We start from the raw sequence: 15,182 nt of genomic DNA, 5'->3' as shown, positions 1-15,182 counted from the left end.
TTAGTTAATCACTTTAAATCTTATTTGTGATCCTTTTACAAGCGGTAACAGTTTCTCCCAACCTTGTAATTTTGAATATCTCTAACAAGTCACCTCTCAGCTTTCTGCTCTCCAAGGACAACAGCCAGTCTACTTCATTGAAGTTGCTAATCCCTGGAACCATTCTTGAAAACATTTTCAGCAGTTGCTCCAATGCATTCATATCCTTCCTCTAGTGGAGTGTCCAGAACTCTCTAAAATATTGCAGTCAAGGCCTAACTAGTATCTTGTATCACTTCAGCATAACCTCCTTGCTCTAGTACTCTTTGCCCCTATTAATAAAATCCATAATATTATATGCACACATGTAGATGTGTTGGTCTGAATGGCAGAGTACCACATTAGGCAGTTTCTTGCCTAAGAGTGTTGGGGTAACAGGTCAGAAACCCCAAGGTATATTGTGAAGCCAGATTAGACCTCTAACAATTTTTCTATTTTAGCATAAATGTGAAGAAAGGACACTTTACTCCAGGATTCCACTGACAAATTAGGGATCTTTTTAACTAAACAAAAGCTTTCTTCATAACTGTCTAAAATAATGTAACAAAATGAAACGGTCTAACGCTTAACCATTGAATGATCTTTAAATATGAAAATAAACAGCTCTTCTGACGTTACTATTCAGTTCCAATTAAGCAATATTTATCTTATAAACTATGGGGAGGGAAAAGGTATTGGAGGTGTTGGCAGCCTTAGAAGCGGATAAATCTCCAGATCCAGATGAATTGTGTCCTAGTCTGCGGTGGGAGGCAAGGGAGGTTATTGTAAAGACTCTGACTCAACTTTTCAATTCCTCTCGGGCCATGGGAGAGGCCAACACAGTAAGAAGTCTCACAACACCAGGTTAAAGCCCAACAAGTTTATTTGATAGTAAATACACAAGCTTTCGGAATGCTGTTCCTTCGTCAGGTGAATGGAAAGTTCTGATCAGAAACAGGGCATATGAAGGCACACACAATACTGTAAACTTTATTGCCTTTATTTGCCCTATTTCTGATCAGAATTTTTCACTCATCTGATGAAGGAACAGTGTTCCAAAAGCTTGTGGATTTATTATCAAATAAACTTGTTGGACTTTGACCTGGTGTTGTGAGACTTCTTACTGTGTTTACCCCAGTCCAACACCGGCATCTCCACGTCATGGGAGAGGTGCCAGACGACTGGAGAACAGCTAACCTGGTTCTGCTATTTAAGAAGGGTTGTAGAGATAAACCAGAGAACTAACTACAGACCAGTGAGTCTGATGTCAGTGGTGAGGAAACTATTGGAGAAACTTCTGAAGAGGCAAGGCTTGATCAGGGACAGTCAGCACAGCTCCATCAGACGGAGGTCATGCCTAACAAATTTGAATGAATTTTTTGAGGAGATGACTAGGTATGTAGAAAAGGATAGTGCAGTTGACATAGTTTGAATGGATTTCAGCAAAGCCTTTAACAAGGTCCCACATGGGAGATTTGTAAAGAAGATAGATTCACATGGGATATAGGATAATTTGATAAAGTGGATTCAAAATTGGCTCATTTTATAGGCTGGAAACCAGTGGCGTATCACAGGGATCTGTGTTGGGCCTCTTTTTACTCGTCATTTATATAAATTGAACCAGGGCAGGACTTACTCAGTTAATGGTAGGGTGTTGGGGAGAGTTACAGAACAAAGCGATGTAGGGGGTACATGTTCATAGCTCCTTGAAAGTGGAGTCACAGTGGACAAAGTGGTGAAGAAGGCATTCAGCATGCTTGGTTTCATCGGTTAGAATATTGAATGCAGGAGTTGGAATGTCTTGTTGAAGTTGTACAAGACATTGGTAAGACCACACTTGGAATACTGTGATGACAGAAGTTTGCTTTAGTGACTGGAAGCCAGTGGCGTATCACAGGGATCTGTGTTGAGCCTCGTTTTATTCATCATTTTTATAAATGACTTAGATGACTGGAGGGTAGGATTAGTAAGTTTGTGGATAACACAAAAATTGGCTGGGTGGCTAACAGTGAGGTGGAGTGTCCTGGGTGACAAGAAGATATAGATGGAATGGTCAAATGGGCAGATAAGTGGCAGATCAGATTTAACCCTGGAAAATATGAGGTGATACGCTTTGGAAGGAGTAATTTGACAAGGAAGTACTCATTGAATCGTAGGATACTAGGAAGTTCTATGCAACAAAGATACCTTCCCATATTTGTCCATGGATCGCTGAAGGCATGTTTGTAGTGTGGTGAAAAAGGCATATTGGGCACTTGCCTTTATCAATCAAAGCATAGATTACAAAAGCAAGGAAACCATGTTGGAGTTGTATAGAACTTTGGTGAGACCACAGCTAGAGTACTGGAGGGGGTGCAAACGAGGTTCATTGGGATGTGCAGAAAAGACTTGGATGCTACTGGACTTGATGGATTGAGTTATAAAGAGAGCCTGTATAGAGTGGGACTCTTTTCTCTGGAGCGTAGGATGCTGAGGGAAGATTTTATAGAGATCTATAAAGTAATGAGGGGCACAGATCAGCTAGATAGTCAGTATCTTTTCACAAAGGTAGGGGAGTCTAAAACTAGAAGGCATAGATTTAAGGTGAGAGAGGAGAGATATAAGGTGTCCAGAAGGACAATTTTTTCACAGAAGGTGGTGAGTGCCTGGAACAAGCTGCTGGAGGTATTGGTGGAGGCAGGTACAATTTTGTCTTTTAAAAAGCATTTAGGTAGTTATATGGGTACGATGGGTATAGAGGGATATGGGCCAAATGTGGGCAATTGAGATTAATTTAGGAGTTTAAAAAAAAATGGGCAGCATGGAGAGGAAGGGCTTGTTTCCATGCTGTAAACCTCTGACTATGACTCTGACTTAAGCCCCATTTTTAAAAAGTTAGCAATTCCAGGTGTATTTGCTTTAAACTTTGTTAACAGTTTTGGAGGTTCCAGAGAGATTTTGTTGAGAGAGAGCTACTTGTAGGCTGCTATCTTTGAACAGTCTCTCCAGCAACTGAACACAAAAAGTTGTCTACAAACCTAGCTCCTCCCATTTCTCGTACCACATGACTATATAACCCTGTATACCTAACTCACTGTACCATTACTTTAATCAAGAAAACACTCGAGGGTATTTTTTGGTAAACCAAAGCTCATTAAGCCTTCTACTTAATTGCTGAAATGAGTAATTATCCTGCTTCCCAGCTTCTGCTGCATTCCTGGCAGACAAACCAACTGCTTGTAACTAAACACTGTCTCAAAGCAGTCCCCCTCAAAGCACAATATTATCATAGGAGAAAAAGGTACGTGTTTTTATATATTTTTTAAAAACCATAAATGCTTGTTTTTGCATTACTGATAGCTGCAATAATTACCAAAATCTCATTTATTGACTGAGCTTTTGAGTTTGAATCTGCTGTAAGTTTTAACTGTATCAGCTTGTGCTGTAACTTGTGTCAACAGGGCATAACCAATTTGTACAGTAATGTTTACTGTTGTATTTTTCTGTTTTTGTTGTAGGGCTTTGTTTTATGTCATTCCATTGCTGGTGGGACAGGTTCTGGATTGGGTTCCTACCTCCTGGAGAAGTTAAATGATAGGTTAGTGACAGACATTTAACTGTAGAGATGAACCATTAACTGTGCAAACTGTGATTGTCTCTTTGTCTCCATACTGATTTGGAAGAAAGAGAAGTACTTTTAAGTATTCCTCCTCCATTTGTCAGTCTTGGGAGATACTGGACTATGCCCAGGGTGTACGTTACTTCTGTATAGAATGTTGTGGCTGTAGAGGCCGATTTGTGAGTGACAGTCCCTTCTGCGGTTGGCAAAGTTGAATAATGAGGATGTTTAATGTTTTTTCTTTCCTTTTCTTTTTCACCACAAGATCATTTCTTTTGTCCTTTGTTTTTCCCACTCCCTTCCTTTCTCTCCGAGGATTTCCAAGTGAGGACTCCCCAGGGTTTCCAAGGATCGCCTCCGATCCCAGTCAACTTGAGGTCTCACTTTTAGACATCCTTGTTTCAGTTTATTTATTAGTGTCACCAGTCGGTTTACATTAACACTACAATGAAGTTACTGTGAAAATCTCTGAGTCGCCACATTCCGGTGCCAAATCAGGAATTGAACTCGGGTACCTGGCGCTGTGAGGTAGCAGTGCTAACTAGTGTGCCATCCTGCTGCCCCATTGTATCACAGACTTTGAGCTGATAGCAAGCTTGCTATTGAGCATGTCTTTGCGGATGTAGCCACATTTCATTTGGTTCATGTGACCCAGTCTATGACGGTGATCCCTGCACACTGGTGCACCTCCCTCACCACTGTAAAGTAGGGTGCTGAGAACACTAGCTTATTATACATGGATCTTTGTATTTTCCTTAAGTTTGCTGTTGGTCCACACTCATTCTCAACTTTGACATGACATCTCTGTTTTAAACAGTGGTGCTGATTTCGGCATCAAGGGACAGATTACTAAAAATTATTGATCTAAAGTATGTGAAGCTGTTGACAACATCTAGAGTGAGGTTATCAGCGTTGAAGGAAGGTGTAGCCTTCAAACTCCTTGCAGGCCTAGGAGATCTGATTTACAAGCTGTTGCAAGTGAACTTCAGTGTGGGATGCCAGCATGGCATCATCAACAAATAGCAAATCAAGGGCATTATGCACTTTCGTCTTGATGTGCCATTGGTCAAGTTGAACAGCTTGCTGTCAATTCTGGCATGCAGATAGACACCCTTATTTGAGTTACCAAAAGCATACAAAAGCAACATGGAGAGAAGTATGCCAGGGAGTTGGCACAAAGATACAACTATGCTTCACCTGGCTGTTGATCTCGAAAGCCTCTAATAATCCTCCACTGTAACTGACGGAACTGGAAAGAAACAAATATGCTCAGGAATTGCAAGAGTTCATCTCTTGATAGGAGTTGATGGCCTTGGTGAGGTCTGTGAAGTGTAGAGTGGTCTGCACCGTTCATAGCACTTCTCTTGTAAGTGCTAAAGTGAGAAAATCATGTCAACTCTTGATCTGACAATTCTGAAACTGCACTTCAACCCAGGATAGATGTGTGACTCCCCAGGATCTATAACCTGGTCAAAGCAACATTAACAAAGATCTTTCCCATAATACTCAAAAGGAGAATGCCTCAGTAATTGTTACAGTCACTGCAGTTGTTTTTGTACAATTTCTGCATTATACATGTCTCGAGGAGCAGATTTTCCTTCAAGCAGAGAAAAAAAAGCTCACGGAGTTGTTGCAGCAGTGTTTGTTTTTCACTTTCGATGATTTTGGGTTGAATGCCAACATTTCCTGGGACTTATGGTTGCTGCTGGACCTATTGCATTCTTGATTGTTTTGTACATCTTTCTTGTCAGGTGTTGTCTGAAAAAACTGGATTGGGGATGTTGAGGAATATCTGGGTCAGTGGTACTGCAAGTATTTATCTGAGGATGGCCTTTCGTCTTGGTGTGATATTCTTTGACTGAAGCCTGATCTTGCCACATTCCAGGAGTGATCAGTATCATTCTGGGCTGTAATAGTAAAGTTTATTTATTAGTCACAAGTAGGGCTCACATTAACACTGCAATGCAGTTACTGTGAAATTCTCCTATTTGCCACAGATGGCTCCTGTTCGGGTCAGTGCTCCTAACTAGCACTGTGGGAGGAAACCCATGCAGACATGGGGAGAACGTGCAAACTTCACAGTCATCCAAGCCGGGGATCAGAACCGGGTCCCTGGCACAGTGAAGTAGCAGTGCTAACCACTGTGACACTATGCAGCCCAGCTAATAGCTATGAGTGCTGAGGGCATTGTTGAATTTGGTGTGTCTGGTGATATTGAGATCTGGTGACTGGGGTGTGATCTTAGATGTGTCCTTGTGAGTCAGTTTGGTTTGGAATTAGCTGTTCGTTACACACAGTCCATGGTGACAGCATGGCTCCAGCAACCCCTATTCATTTTTGTTCATCTTGTCGATTCCCTGGTGTCCTGTGCACATTGGCCAAGCTGTGCAGTGGGTCCTCACCCCTGGTGTTGAAGTACCCGAGAAGGTACAGCCACCTGGTATTGGGAATTCTGTTGATGGTAGTGTGTGCCTCAGAATTGACTGTTGATATGAGGTGGAGTGAGTATCAGGGCATAGAAACACATGAAGTTAACTGTGCTTGCTCTTATTGACAGCTGAGGATTCAGGAGTTTCCCTGAGCCTTCAGTGGGGAATTCAATCATCACAAGTAGTGTGTGTTTTACTATGAAACCTACTCCCATGTTTATGTATTGCCTGTTGAGTTTTCTTCTGCCGCAAGCACGTGTGTGCTGCTAAGGGACCCGTTTTGAGTGAGCGTGGTTTCTTGCAATGCAACAATGTCACATCGAGTCTTGTAGGTTTTTTTGTCAATCGCAGATGTCTTCCGTGTGTCATCAATCTGCAGAAAGCTGTCAGTAAGGCCAGGGCTCACGGTCCTAATGTTCCAGCTTATGATGCAAAAGACTGTGTTTTCTCTGAAGAATTTGTCTTGCCTGGTGCATAAATTAGTAACCCATCTATTGAGAGATGACTTATTCCAAGTACCCATTAAAAAGAATATGAGAAATGGTAACAGTAATAGACCATTCAGTCCCTGGAGCCTGATCTGCCATTCTCTAAGATAATAGCTACAGCATAGAGTCATACAGCACAAAAACAGGCCCTCCAGCCTGCCATGTCTATACTGACCATCAAATACCAATCTGTATTAATCCCATTTACCAGCTCTTGATCCATAGTTCGCTATGTCTTGGTGATTTAACTGTTTGCCCAGATGCTTCTTAAATGTTGCAAGAGTCCCTGCCTCCACCACCTCACAGACAGCATGTTCCATATTTCCACCACTCTCTGGGTGAAAAGAACTTACCTCAGATTCCCCCTAAACCACTTAGTCCTCACCTTAAACCTAATTTAGAACATAGAACACTACAGCACAAACAGGCCCACAGGCCCTTCGGCCCACTAGTTGCACCAATCACTTCTATACCTACTAAGCCATAGACCTATCTATAACCCCCAATCCCATTAGATCCCATATACTCATCCAGGAGTCTTTTAAAAGACCCCAGCGAGTTCGCCTCCACCACCACCGACGGCAGCCGATTCCACTCACTCACCACCCTCTGAGTGGAAAACTTACCCCTAACATCTCCTCTGTACTTTCTTCCCTGCACCTTAAATCTGTGTCCTCTTGTAGTGACCATTTCAGCCCTGGGAAGTAGCCTCTGAGAATCCACCCTATCTATTTCTCTCAACATCTTATAAACCTCTATCAGGTCGCCTCTCAACCTTCGTCTCTCCAGGGAGAAGAGTCCCAGCTCCCTCAACCTATCTTCATAAGGCATGCCTCCCAGTCCAGGCAACATCCTTGTAAATCTCCTCTGCACCCTTTCAATAGCTTCCACGTCCTTCCTATAGTGAGGCGACCAGAACTGCGCACAGTACTCCAAGTGGGGTCTGACAAGGGTCTTATAAAGTTGCAGCATTAATTTCATTCCATCAATTCCATTTCTTCTTCTCATTTCCAGATCCATTGATTTCTTTAGTGTCCAAAACTCTGTTTTAACGACACTCAATGTAAGCATCCACAGTCTGCTGTGTATGATTTTGAAAGATTTGCAATTTCTCCTCATCTTAGTACCAAACAGCCAATCCGTTATGCTAAAGATGGGAATAGAGGGATATGGTCCCCATCTGCACGGGGAGGATATGCAGTCTCCACACAGACGATGACCCAAGCCAGGAGTGCATCAAATGTGGTCTCAGCAAAGCCTTATAATAATCATGGAAGGACATCCTTATTGTGATAAAGGCCAGCATGCCATTTGCTTTCCTAAATGCTTTCTCTACTTCCAAGTGATTTGTATGTAAAGGTATTGGAATCTCTGCCAATTCTCCTCTTTCTCCTCCTCAAAAAAAATTCTACTTTGCCATTCTTCTTGCCAGGAACCTGGGTTCGATTCCCGGCTTGGGTCACTGTCTGTGTGGAATATGCACATTCTTCGTGTCTGCATGGGTTTCCTCTGGGTGCTCCAGTTTCCTTCCACAGTCTGAAGGACATGCTGGTTAGATGCATTGACCTGAGCTGGTGTTGGAGTTTAGCAACTAAGGGAATTTCACAATAACTTTATTTCAGTGTTAATGTAAACCTTACTTGTGACTGAATAAACTTTAACTACCTAAATGGACCATTTCACATTTCTCAATGTTTTATTCCATCTGCCATCTTGCTCATTCGCTTAACAAACCTATATTTCTTTGCAGCTTCTCTGCGTTTTCACTAATTAGTTTCCCACCTTGCTTTGTGATTAGCTAGCAAGACCTGTATGAAAGTCATGCTGTGTTTCTTTTGATGACCTGACTGTAGAAGTCTAAGTATTCTAAAATTTTTGAGAACTGTTCAGAATGCTCAAATGTATTTATATTAAATCCTTACAGGTACCCAAAAAAACTGGTGCAGACCTACTCTGTTTTTCCTAATCAAGATGAGATGAGTGATGTCGTGGTGCAACCTTATAACTCTCTCCTGACATTGAAGAGACTGACTCAGAACGCAGATTGTGTGGTAAACAATTGCAGATGGAATGGTTGAAATTGACGCAGTAGTGTCTGGACTGGTTGTACTAACCTCTGGGGTTGGGGTGGGGTGGAACTTGGTGCAGTAGTGTCTGGTGGGGTTGTATTAAACTCTGGGGTTGGGGTGGGTGAGGGGCATTAGAATGGTATGTTGAATTGTTCCAGCCATTGAAGTACTGCTATTTTGGTCTTCAAGGTTGTTCTTGATAACACGGCACTGAATCGAATTGCAACAGACAGGCTACATATTCAGAACCCCTCATTTTCTCAGATCAACCAACTGGTAAGTAAAGGCTAATGTGCATTATTCTGGATGGGGCGCACTGTTGTCGAACGTTAATAAAATATTCCTTTGTGCAGGTTTGTAGCCCTACAGTCTAGTGCAAGGAGGAGAGGAAACAGAGACATAAACATAACTCAACTGAGGCAGGCTTTTCAAAGAAACGTATTAAAAAGATTGTCATGTCATGTTTTGGGGTTTTTTTTAGTTTGATTCCAATTGGAATCAATCCAATTCATCAATCATTCATCTGACCCTAGTTTTGAATGAAACTTTAAATCCACATGGTAAGGCGGCACTCTTCAGGTTATGAATTCAAAGAAGTTTTATTTAAAGAAAACTATAAATTAGTGCAGGAATTGTGATATAAAATTGCTTAAATCAAAATATAGTAGAATCATACATTCATACAATTAAAACTTCTTAAAGGTATCATTCTCAAACTAACTTCAAATGCATTGTTCAGAATAACTCCAAGAAATCTTATCCAAAAGAGGCCGACAACTTTCGATGGATCATCAGTTCCACTAAAACATATGTTCCGCTTCCTCCTTTTGGATAACAATGTTCAGTCAGAATATAGCTGACATCTTGTCTTCAGTTCAGATATGGCTAGCTTGCAGCATCTCTGGAAATAGGATTTTTAACCTTTAAAGAAGATTCAAGGTCCTTCCTCACTAAATGTTAATTAAATCCTGTCACCCATTGATAGAACATAGAACATTACAGTGCAGTACAGGCCATTTGTCCCTCGATGTTGCGCCGACCAGTGGAACCAATCTAATGACCCTCTAACCTAAACTATTCCAGTGTTATCCATATGCCTATCCACTGACCATTTGAATGTCCTTAAAGTTGGCGAGTCCACAACTGCTGCAGGCAGGGCATTCCACGCCCTTACAACCCTCTGAATAAAGAACTTACCTCTGACATCCGTCCTATAATTACCACCCCTTAATTTAAAGCTATGCCCCCTCGTGTTAGCCATCACCATTCGAGGAAAAAGGCTCTCACTGTCCACCCTATCTAACCCTCTGATCATCTTGTATGCCTCAATTAGGTCACCTCGTAACCTTCTTCTCTGTAATGAAAACAACCTCAAGTCCCTCAGCCTTTCCTCATAAGACCTTCCCACCATACCAGGCAACATCCTGGTAAACCTCCTCTGCACCCTTTCCAATGCCTCTGTATTCTTCTTACAATGCGGCGACCAGAACTGTACGCAATACTCCACACCATACGCCTTCTTAACAACCTTATCAACCTGGGTGCCAACTTTCAGGGATTTATGCACATGTACCCCGAGATCTCTCTGCTCGTTGACACTACCAAGAGTCCTTCCATTAGCCCTATATTCTGTATTCCTGTGACTCTTACCAAAGTGAATCACCTCACATTTTTCCACATTAAACTCCATTTGCCACCTCTCAGCCCAGCTCTGCAGCTTATCTATGTCCCTCTGCAAACTGTAACATCCATCCTCACTGTCTACAACTCCTCCGACTTTGGTGTCGTCAGCAAATTTACTAATCCATCCTTCTACACCCTCATCTAGGTCATTTATAAAAATAACAAACAGCAGTGGTCCCAAAACAGATCCTTGAGGTACACCACTTGTAACTGAACTCCAGGTTGAATATTTCCCATCAACCACCACCCTCTGTCTTCTATCAGCTAGCCAATTCCTGATCCAAACTGCTAAATCACCCTCAATCCCAGGCATCTGCATTTTCTGCAGTAGCCTACCATGGGGAACCTTATCAAACGCATTGCTAAAATCCATATGCACCACGTCAACTGCCTTACTCTTATCCACCTCTTTGGTCACCTTTTCCAAAAACTCAGTAAGGTTTGTGAGGCATGACCTACCCTTCACAAAACCGTGTTGACTATCCCTAATCAATTTATTTCTCTCTAGATGATTATAAATCCTATCCCTTATAATCCTTTCCAAAACTTTGCCGACAACGGAAGTAAGGCTCACCGGTCTATAATTCCCAGGATGGTCTCTACTCCCCTTCTTGAACAAGGGGACAACGTTTGCTATCCTCCAGTCTTCCGGCACTATACCTGTAGCCAATGACAACATGAAGATCAAAGCCAAAGGCTCTGCAATCTCCTCCCTAGCCTCCCAGGGAATCCTAGGGTAAATCCCATCCGGCCCTGGGTACTTATCTATTTTCATACTCTCAAGAATTGTTAACACCTCCTCCTTATGTACCTCAATCCTATCTAGTCTAAAAGCCTGTATCTCAGTATTCTCCTCGACTACATTGACTTTTTCCTGCGTGAATACTGACGAAAAATATTCATTTAGTGCCTCTCCTATCTCTTCAGGCTCCATGCACAACTTCCCACTACTGTCTCTGACTGGCCCTAATCTTGCCCTAACCAATCTTTTATTCTTGACATACCTATAGAAAACTTTAGGTTCTCCCCCTGTGGTTGCGTGGGTTTCCTCCGGGTGTTCTGGTTTCCTCCCACACCCCAAAGGTGTGCTCTTAGGCTGATTGGTGTAACAAATTGTCCCTAAATTATTCGCCCCTTAATCTGGTTTCCAATGGGGGTATCATAAGCATGGACATGGGTCAAGGGTGGAGGAGGAAAAACACATTGTTAAGATGGCGGCGTGGGCTCGTTGGGCCGATCCGCCAAAATATTCTCATGTCCTCTTCTACCTCTTCTAGGGTGGGGGAGGGGTGTCCTAAACATGCTGGCAAACCCAACGCATCCTGATCTCAAAGTGAAGTTAAAGCCCCTTTCCCCACCTTATTGAAGACATTCCCCCAGCCGTCTCCTCACATAGTTTGCCAGTATTGGCCCCCCTCCCCCCATGGGTCCATCTTCATGCGTACACTCTCACCCCCTTTCATGCTCCCTCCTTTTGTGACACCCTTCCTTCATGCGCCACCCCCCTCAGACCCCATCCCCTTGCACTGCCCTCTGGCAGTGATCGAATTTGATTGAATCTTTTGAGCAAGTGACCAGATGTGTAGATAGGGTAATACAGTCGATGTAGTTTATATGGATTTCAGCAAAGTATTTAAAAACTATGCGACTAGCCTGAATGAGTATGCCACTACAGTAACTGACTTTGTTAGTAAGTATGTAGAAGATCTTGTGCCAAAGAAGCAAATCTTTGAGTTCCAAACCGGAAACCATGGATGAACAGAGATATCCACTGCCTGCTGAAGTCCAGGTTTGATGTGTTCAAGTCAGGTGACCCTGACCTATACAAAAAAGCCAGATGTGATCTATGGAGATCCATCAAAGATGCCAAAAGACAGTACTGGACCAAGCTAGTATCCCAGGCTAGCTACATGGACCCCTGCCAACTATGGCAAGATCTGCAAGACATAACAGACTACAAGAAGAAGGCATGTAAAATCGCTGACTCCAATGCACCTTTCCCCAATGAGCTCAACACATTCTGTGTCTGTTTTGAACAAGAGGTCAGCAAGAGCATGCCCTCCATCTCGGAAGCCTAGGAGGAACCTGCATCTGAGGTCACCATCACAGACATCCGAGCACCTTCTCAAATAACAAAGAACAGTACAGCACAGGAAACAGGCCCTTCAGCCCTCCAAGCCTGTGCTGCTCATTGGTCCAACCAGACCATTCGTTTGTATCCCTCCAATCCCAGTCTGCTCATGTGACTATCCAGGTAAGTCTTAAACGATCCCAGTGTGTCCGCCTCCACCACCCTACTTGGCAGCGCATTCCAGGCCTCCTCCACCCTCTGTGTAAGAAAACGTCCCTCTGATATGAGTTATACCTCGCCCCTCTCACCTTGAGCCTGTGACCTGTTGTAATCGTTACCTCCAACCTGGGAAAAAGCTTCCCACTGTTCACCCTATCTATACCCTTCCTAATTTTGTACACCTCTATTAGGACTCCCCTCATTCTCTGTCTTTCCAGGGAGAACAACCCCAGTTTACCCAATCTCTCCTCATAGCTAAGACCCTCCATACCAGGCAAACATCCTGGTAAACCTCCTCTGCACTCTCTTCAAAGCCTCCACGTCCTTCTGGTAGTGTGGTGACCAGAACTGGACGCAGTACTCCAAATGTGGCCTAACCAATATTCTATACAGCTGCAACATCAGACTGCAGCTTTTACACTGTATACCCTGTCCTATAAAGGCAAGCATGCCATATGCCTTCTTCACCACCTTCTCCACCTGTGCTGCCACCTTCAAGGATTTGTGGACTTGCACACCTAGGTCCCTCTGTGCTTCTATACTCTTGATGGTTCTATCTTCAGGAAAGCAACTGGCCCAGATGGAGTACCCGGACGAGCACTCAGATTGTGTGTGGACCAGCTGGCAGGGGTATTCACAGACATCTCCAATCTCTCTTAACACCAGTTTGAGGTCCCTGCCTGCTTCAAGAAGACGACCACCATCCCAGTATCAAAGAAAAGCTAGGCAGTGTGCATTAATGATTTTCGTCCAGTGGCTCTGACACCCACCATTATGAAGTGCTTTGAAAGATTAGTCATTGCACAAATCAAACTGCTTGAATCCACTGAAGTTTGCCTATCACCATAATAGGTCCACAGCAGACGCCATCTCCCTTGCCCTACTGTGATAGTATACGAATGAAGCAGTGGCATGATGGGAAAAATGGTCAAGTATTTGGTATAAAATAAAGGAAAACTGACCAAGCTATTCCAAAAGGCCAGACCCCTGTAAAACTGACTCTGAATAACCTAAGACTTGACTAACATCCGAGAAGGCCAAATGCTTAACCTCAGCCTGTTTTGATAAGGTTGACTTTGCATCGCCTAAGACATGACTAACACCAGAGAAGCCCAAATGTCTGACCTCAGCCTGTCTTGATAAGGTTGACTCCATGTACCCTGAGATAACATACAGGAAATTAGATGAGATCGGATGAGGGAGTCACAGAACTTTTTATTACATCTGAAAACATGACATGATCAGAAATCACAGAATCTTTTTATCCCCTGAAAGGACAAGATAATGATGTTACTGATGAGACAAAGAGGTCCCCAGGGTCACTGGATCCTAACACAATTAATGATGTACTGCTGCTTGTATCACTAATTGAATTCCTGAAGTCATGTAAGCTGCTAAGATATTGAACTGATTCTGGTAGTTGGCGTAGTCTTGGGATAGAATCAGCAGTTTGTAGGGACTGCTCTCTGTTTCCAAGATTCTGTCGTATACTGTGTGCAGTTTTGTGATAATAGAAGCTAGTTGTTTTTTCAAAGCAAACTTTGTTAAGTTTTACTATCACAGCTCAGAAGATAAATTCTCCACTACAACACTACACTCAACCTTGGAACACCTAGATAACAAGGACACCTATGTCAGACTCCTAGTCATAGACTACAGCTCAGCCTTTAACACCTTTATTTCGACAAGATTCATCCACAAACTTTATGGTCAGGGGCTTGGCTGCTCCCTCTGCAACTGGATCCTAGACTTCCTAATCCACAGACAACAAATCAGTAAGGATGGGTAATAATACCTCTTCCACAATTATTTTCAACACCGGTACTCCACAAGGCTGTGTCCTCAGCCCCTTTCAGTTCTCCTTATACACCTTTGACTGTGGCCAAATTCCCCTCCAACTCGATTTTCAGGTTTGCTGATGACACCACTGTTGTGCGTCGGATCTCAAACAATGGCGAGACATAGTGTAGGAAAGAGAGAGAATGTGGTGAACTGGTGCGACGACAATAAGCTCTCCCTTAATGTCACCAAATCAAAGGAGATTGTCATGGACTTCAGGAAGCATAGTGGAGGGCATGCCTCTGTCTACATCAATGGGATGAAGTAGGAATGGCCAAGAACTTCAAGTTTTTAGATGTCTAGATTGCTAACAACTTGTCTTGGTCCGTCTATGCTGCACTATTTTTAAGAAAGCCCACCATTGCCTCTTTCTCAGGCGACTGGGGAAATTTGGCAAGCCTACTACAACTCTCATCAACTTCTGCCAATGTACCATGGAAAACATTCTGGTTGTATCACAGCTTGGCATGGCTCCTGCTCTGTCCAAGACTGCAAGAAACTACAGAGGGTCATGAATGAAGCCCAGTACATAACTCAAACCAGTCTCCCATCCATTGACACTGTCCACACTTCCCACTGCCTCAAAGGTAGCCAGCATAATCAAGAACTCCATGCACCCTGGACATTCTGTCTTCTGCTTTCCATTGGGAAAAAGATACAAAAGTCTGAAGTCATGTACCAACCAACTCAAAAACAGTTTCTTCCCTGCTGCCATCAGAATTTTAAATGGACCTACCTCACATTAAGTTGATCTTTCTATGACTTTAA

The 15,182-nt window shown here is 43.0% G+C and overlaps 1 protein-coding gene across 1 annotated transcript in view; it reads left to right on the top strand.

Moving 5' to 3' along the window:
• tubg1 (tubulin, gamma 1) overlaps nt 1-15,182 on the top strand; it is a 111,561-nt gene that overhangs the window by 45,320 nt on the left and 51,059 nt on the right. Inside the window, exons 5-7 of the mRNA XM_080213751.1 lie at nt 3,516-3,595; nt 8,458-8,584; nt 8,792-8,878. Coding sequence (XP_080069877.1) covers nt 3,516-3,595; nt 8,458-8,584; nt 8,792-8,878 — 294 coding nt within the window. The remainder of the gene's footprint in view (nt 1-3,515; nt 3,596-8,457; nt 8,585-8,791; nt 8,879-15,182) is intronic.

This window comes from Carcharhinus amblyrhynchos, chromosome 27 (genome assembly GCF_965287045.1).
Source record: "Carcharhinus amblyrhynchos chromosome 27, sCarAmb.v2.hapA, whole genome shotgun sequence".
In the NCBI taxonomy this organism is placed as follows: Eukaryota; Metazoa; Chordata; class Chondrichthyes; order Carcharhiniformes; family Carcharhinidae; genus Carcharhinus; species Carcharhinus amblyrhynchos.
The sequence above is the reverse complement of the archived record's forward strand: the minus strand, read 5'-3'. Positions and strand labels throughout refer to the sequence as shown.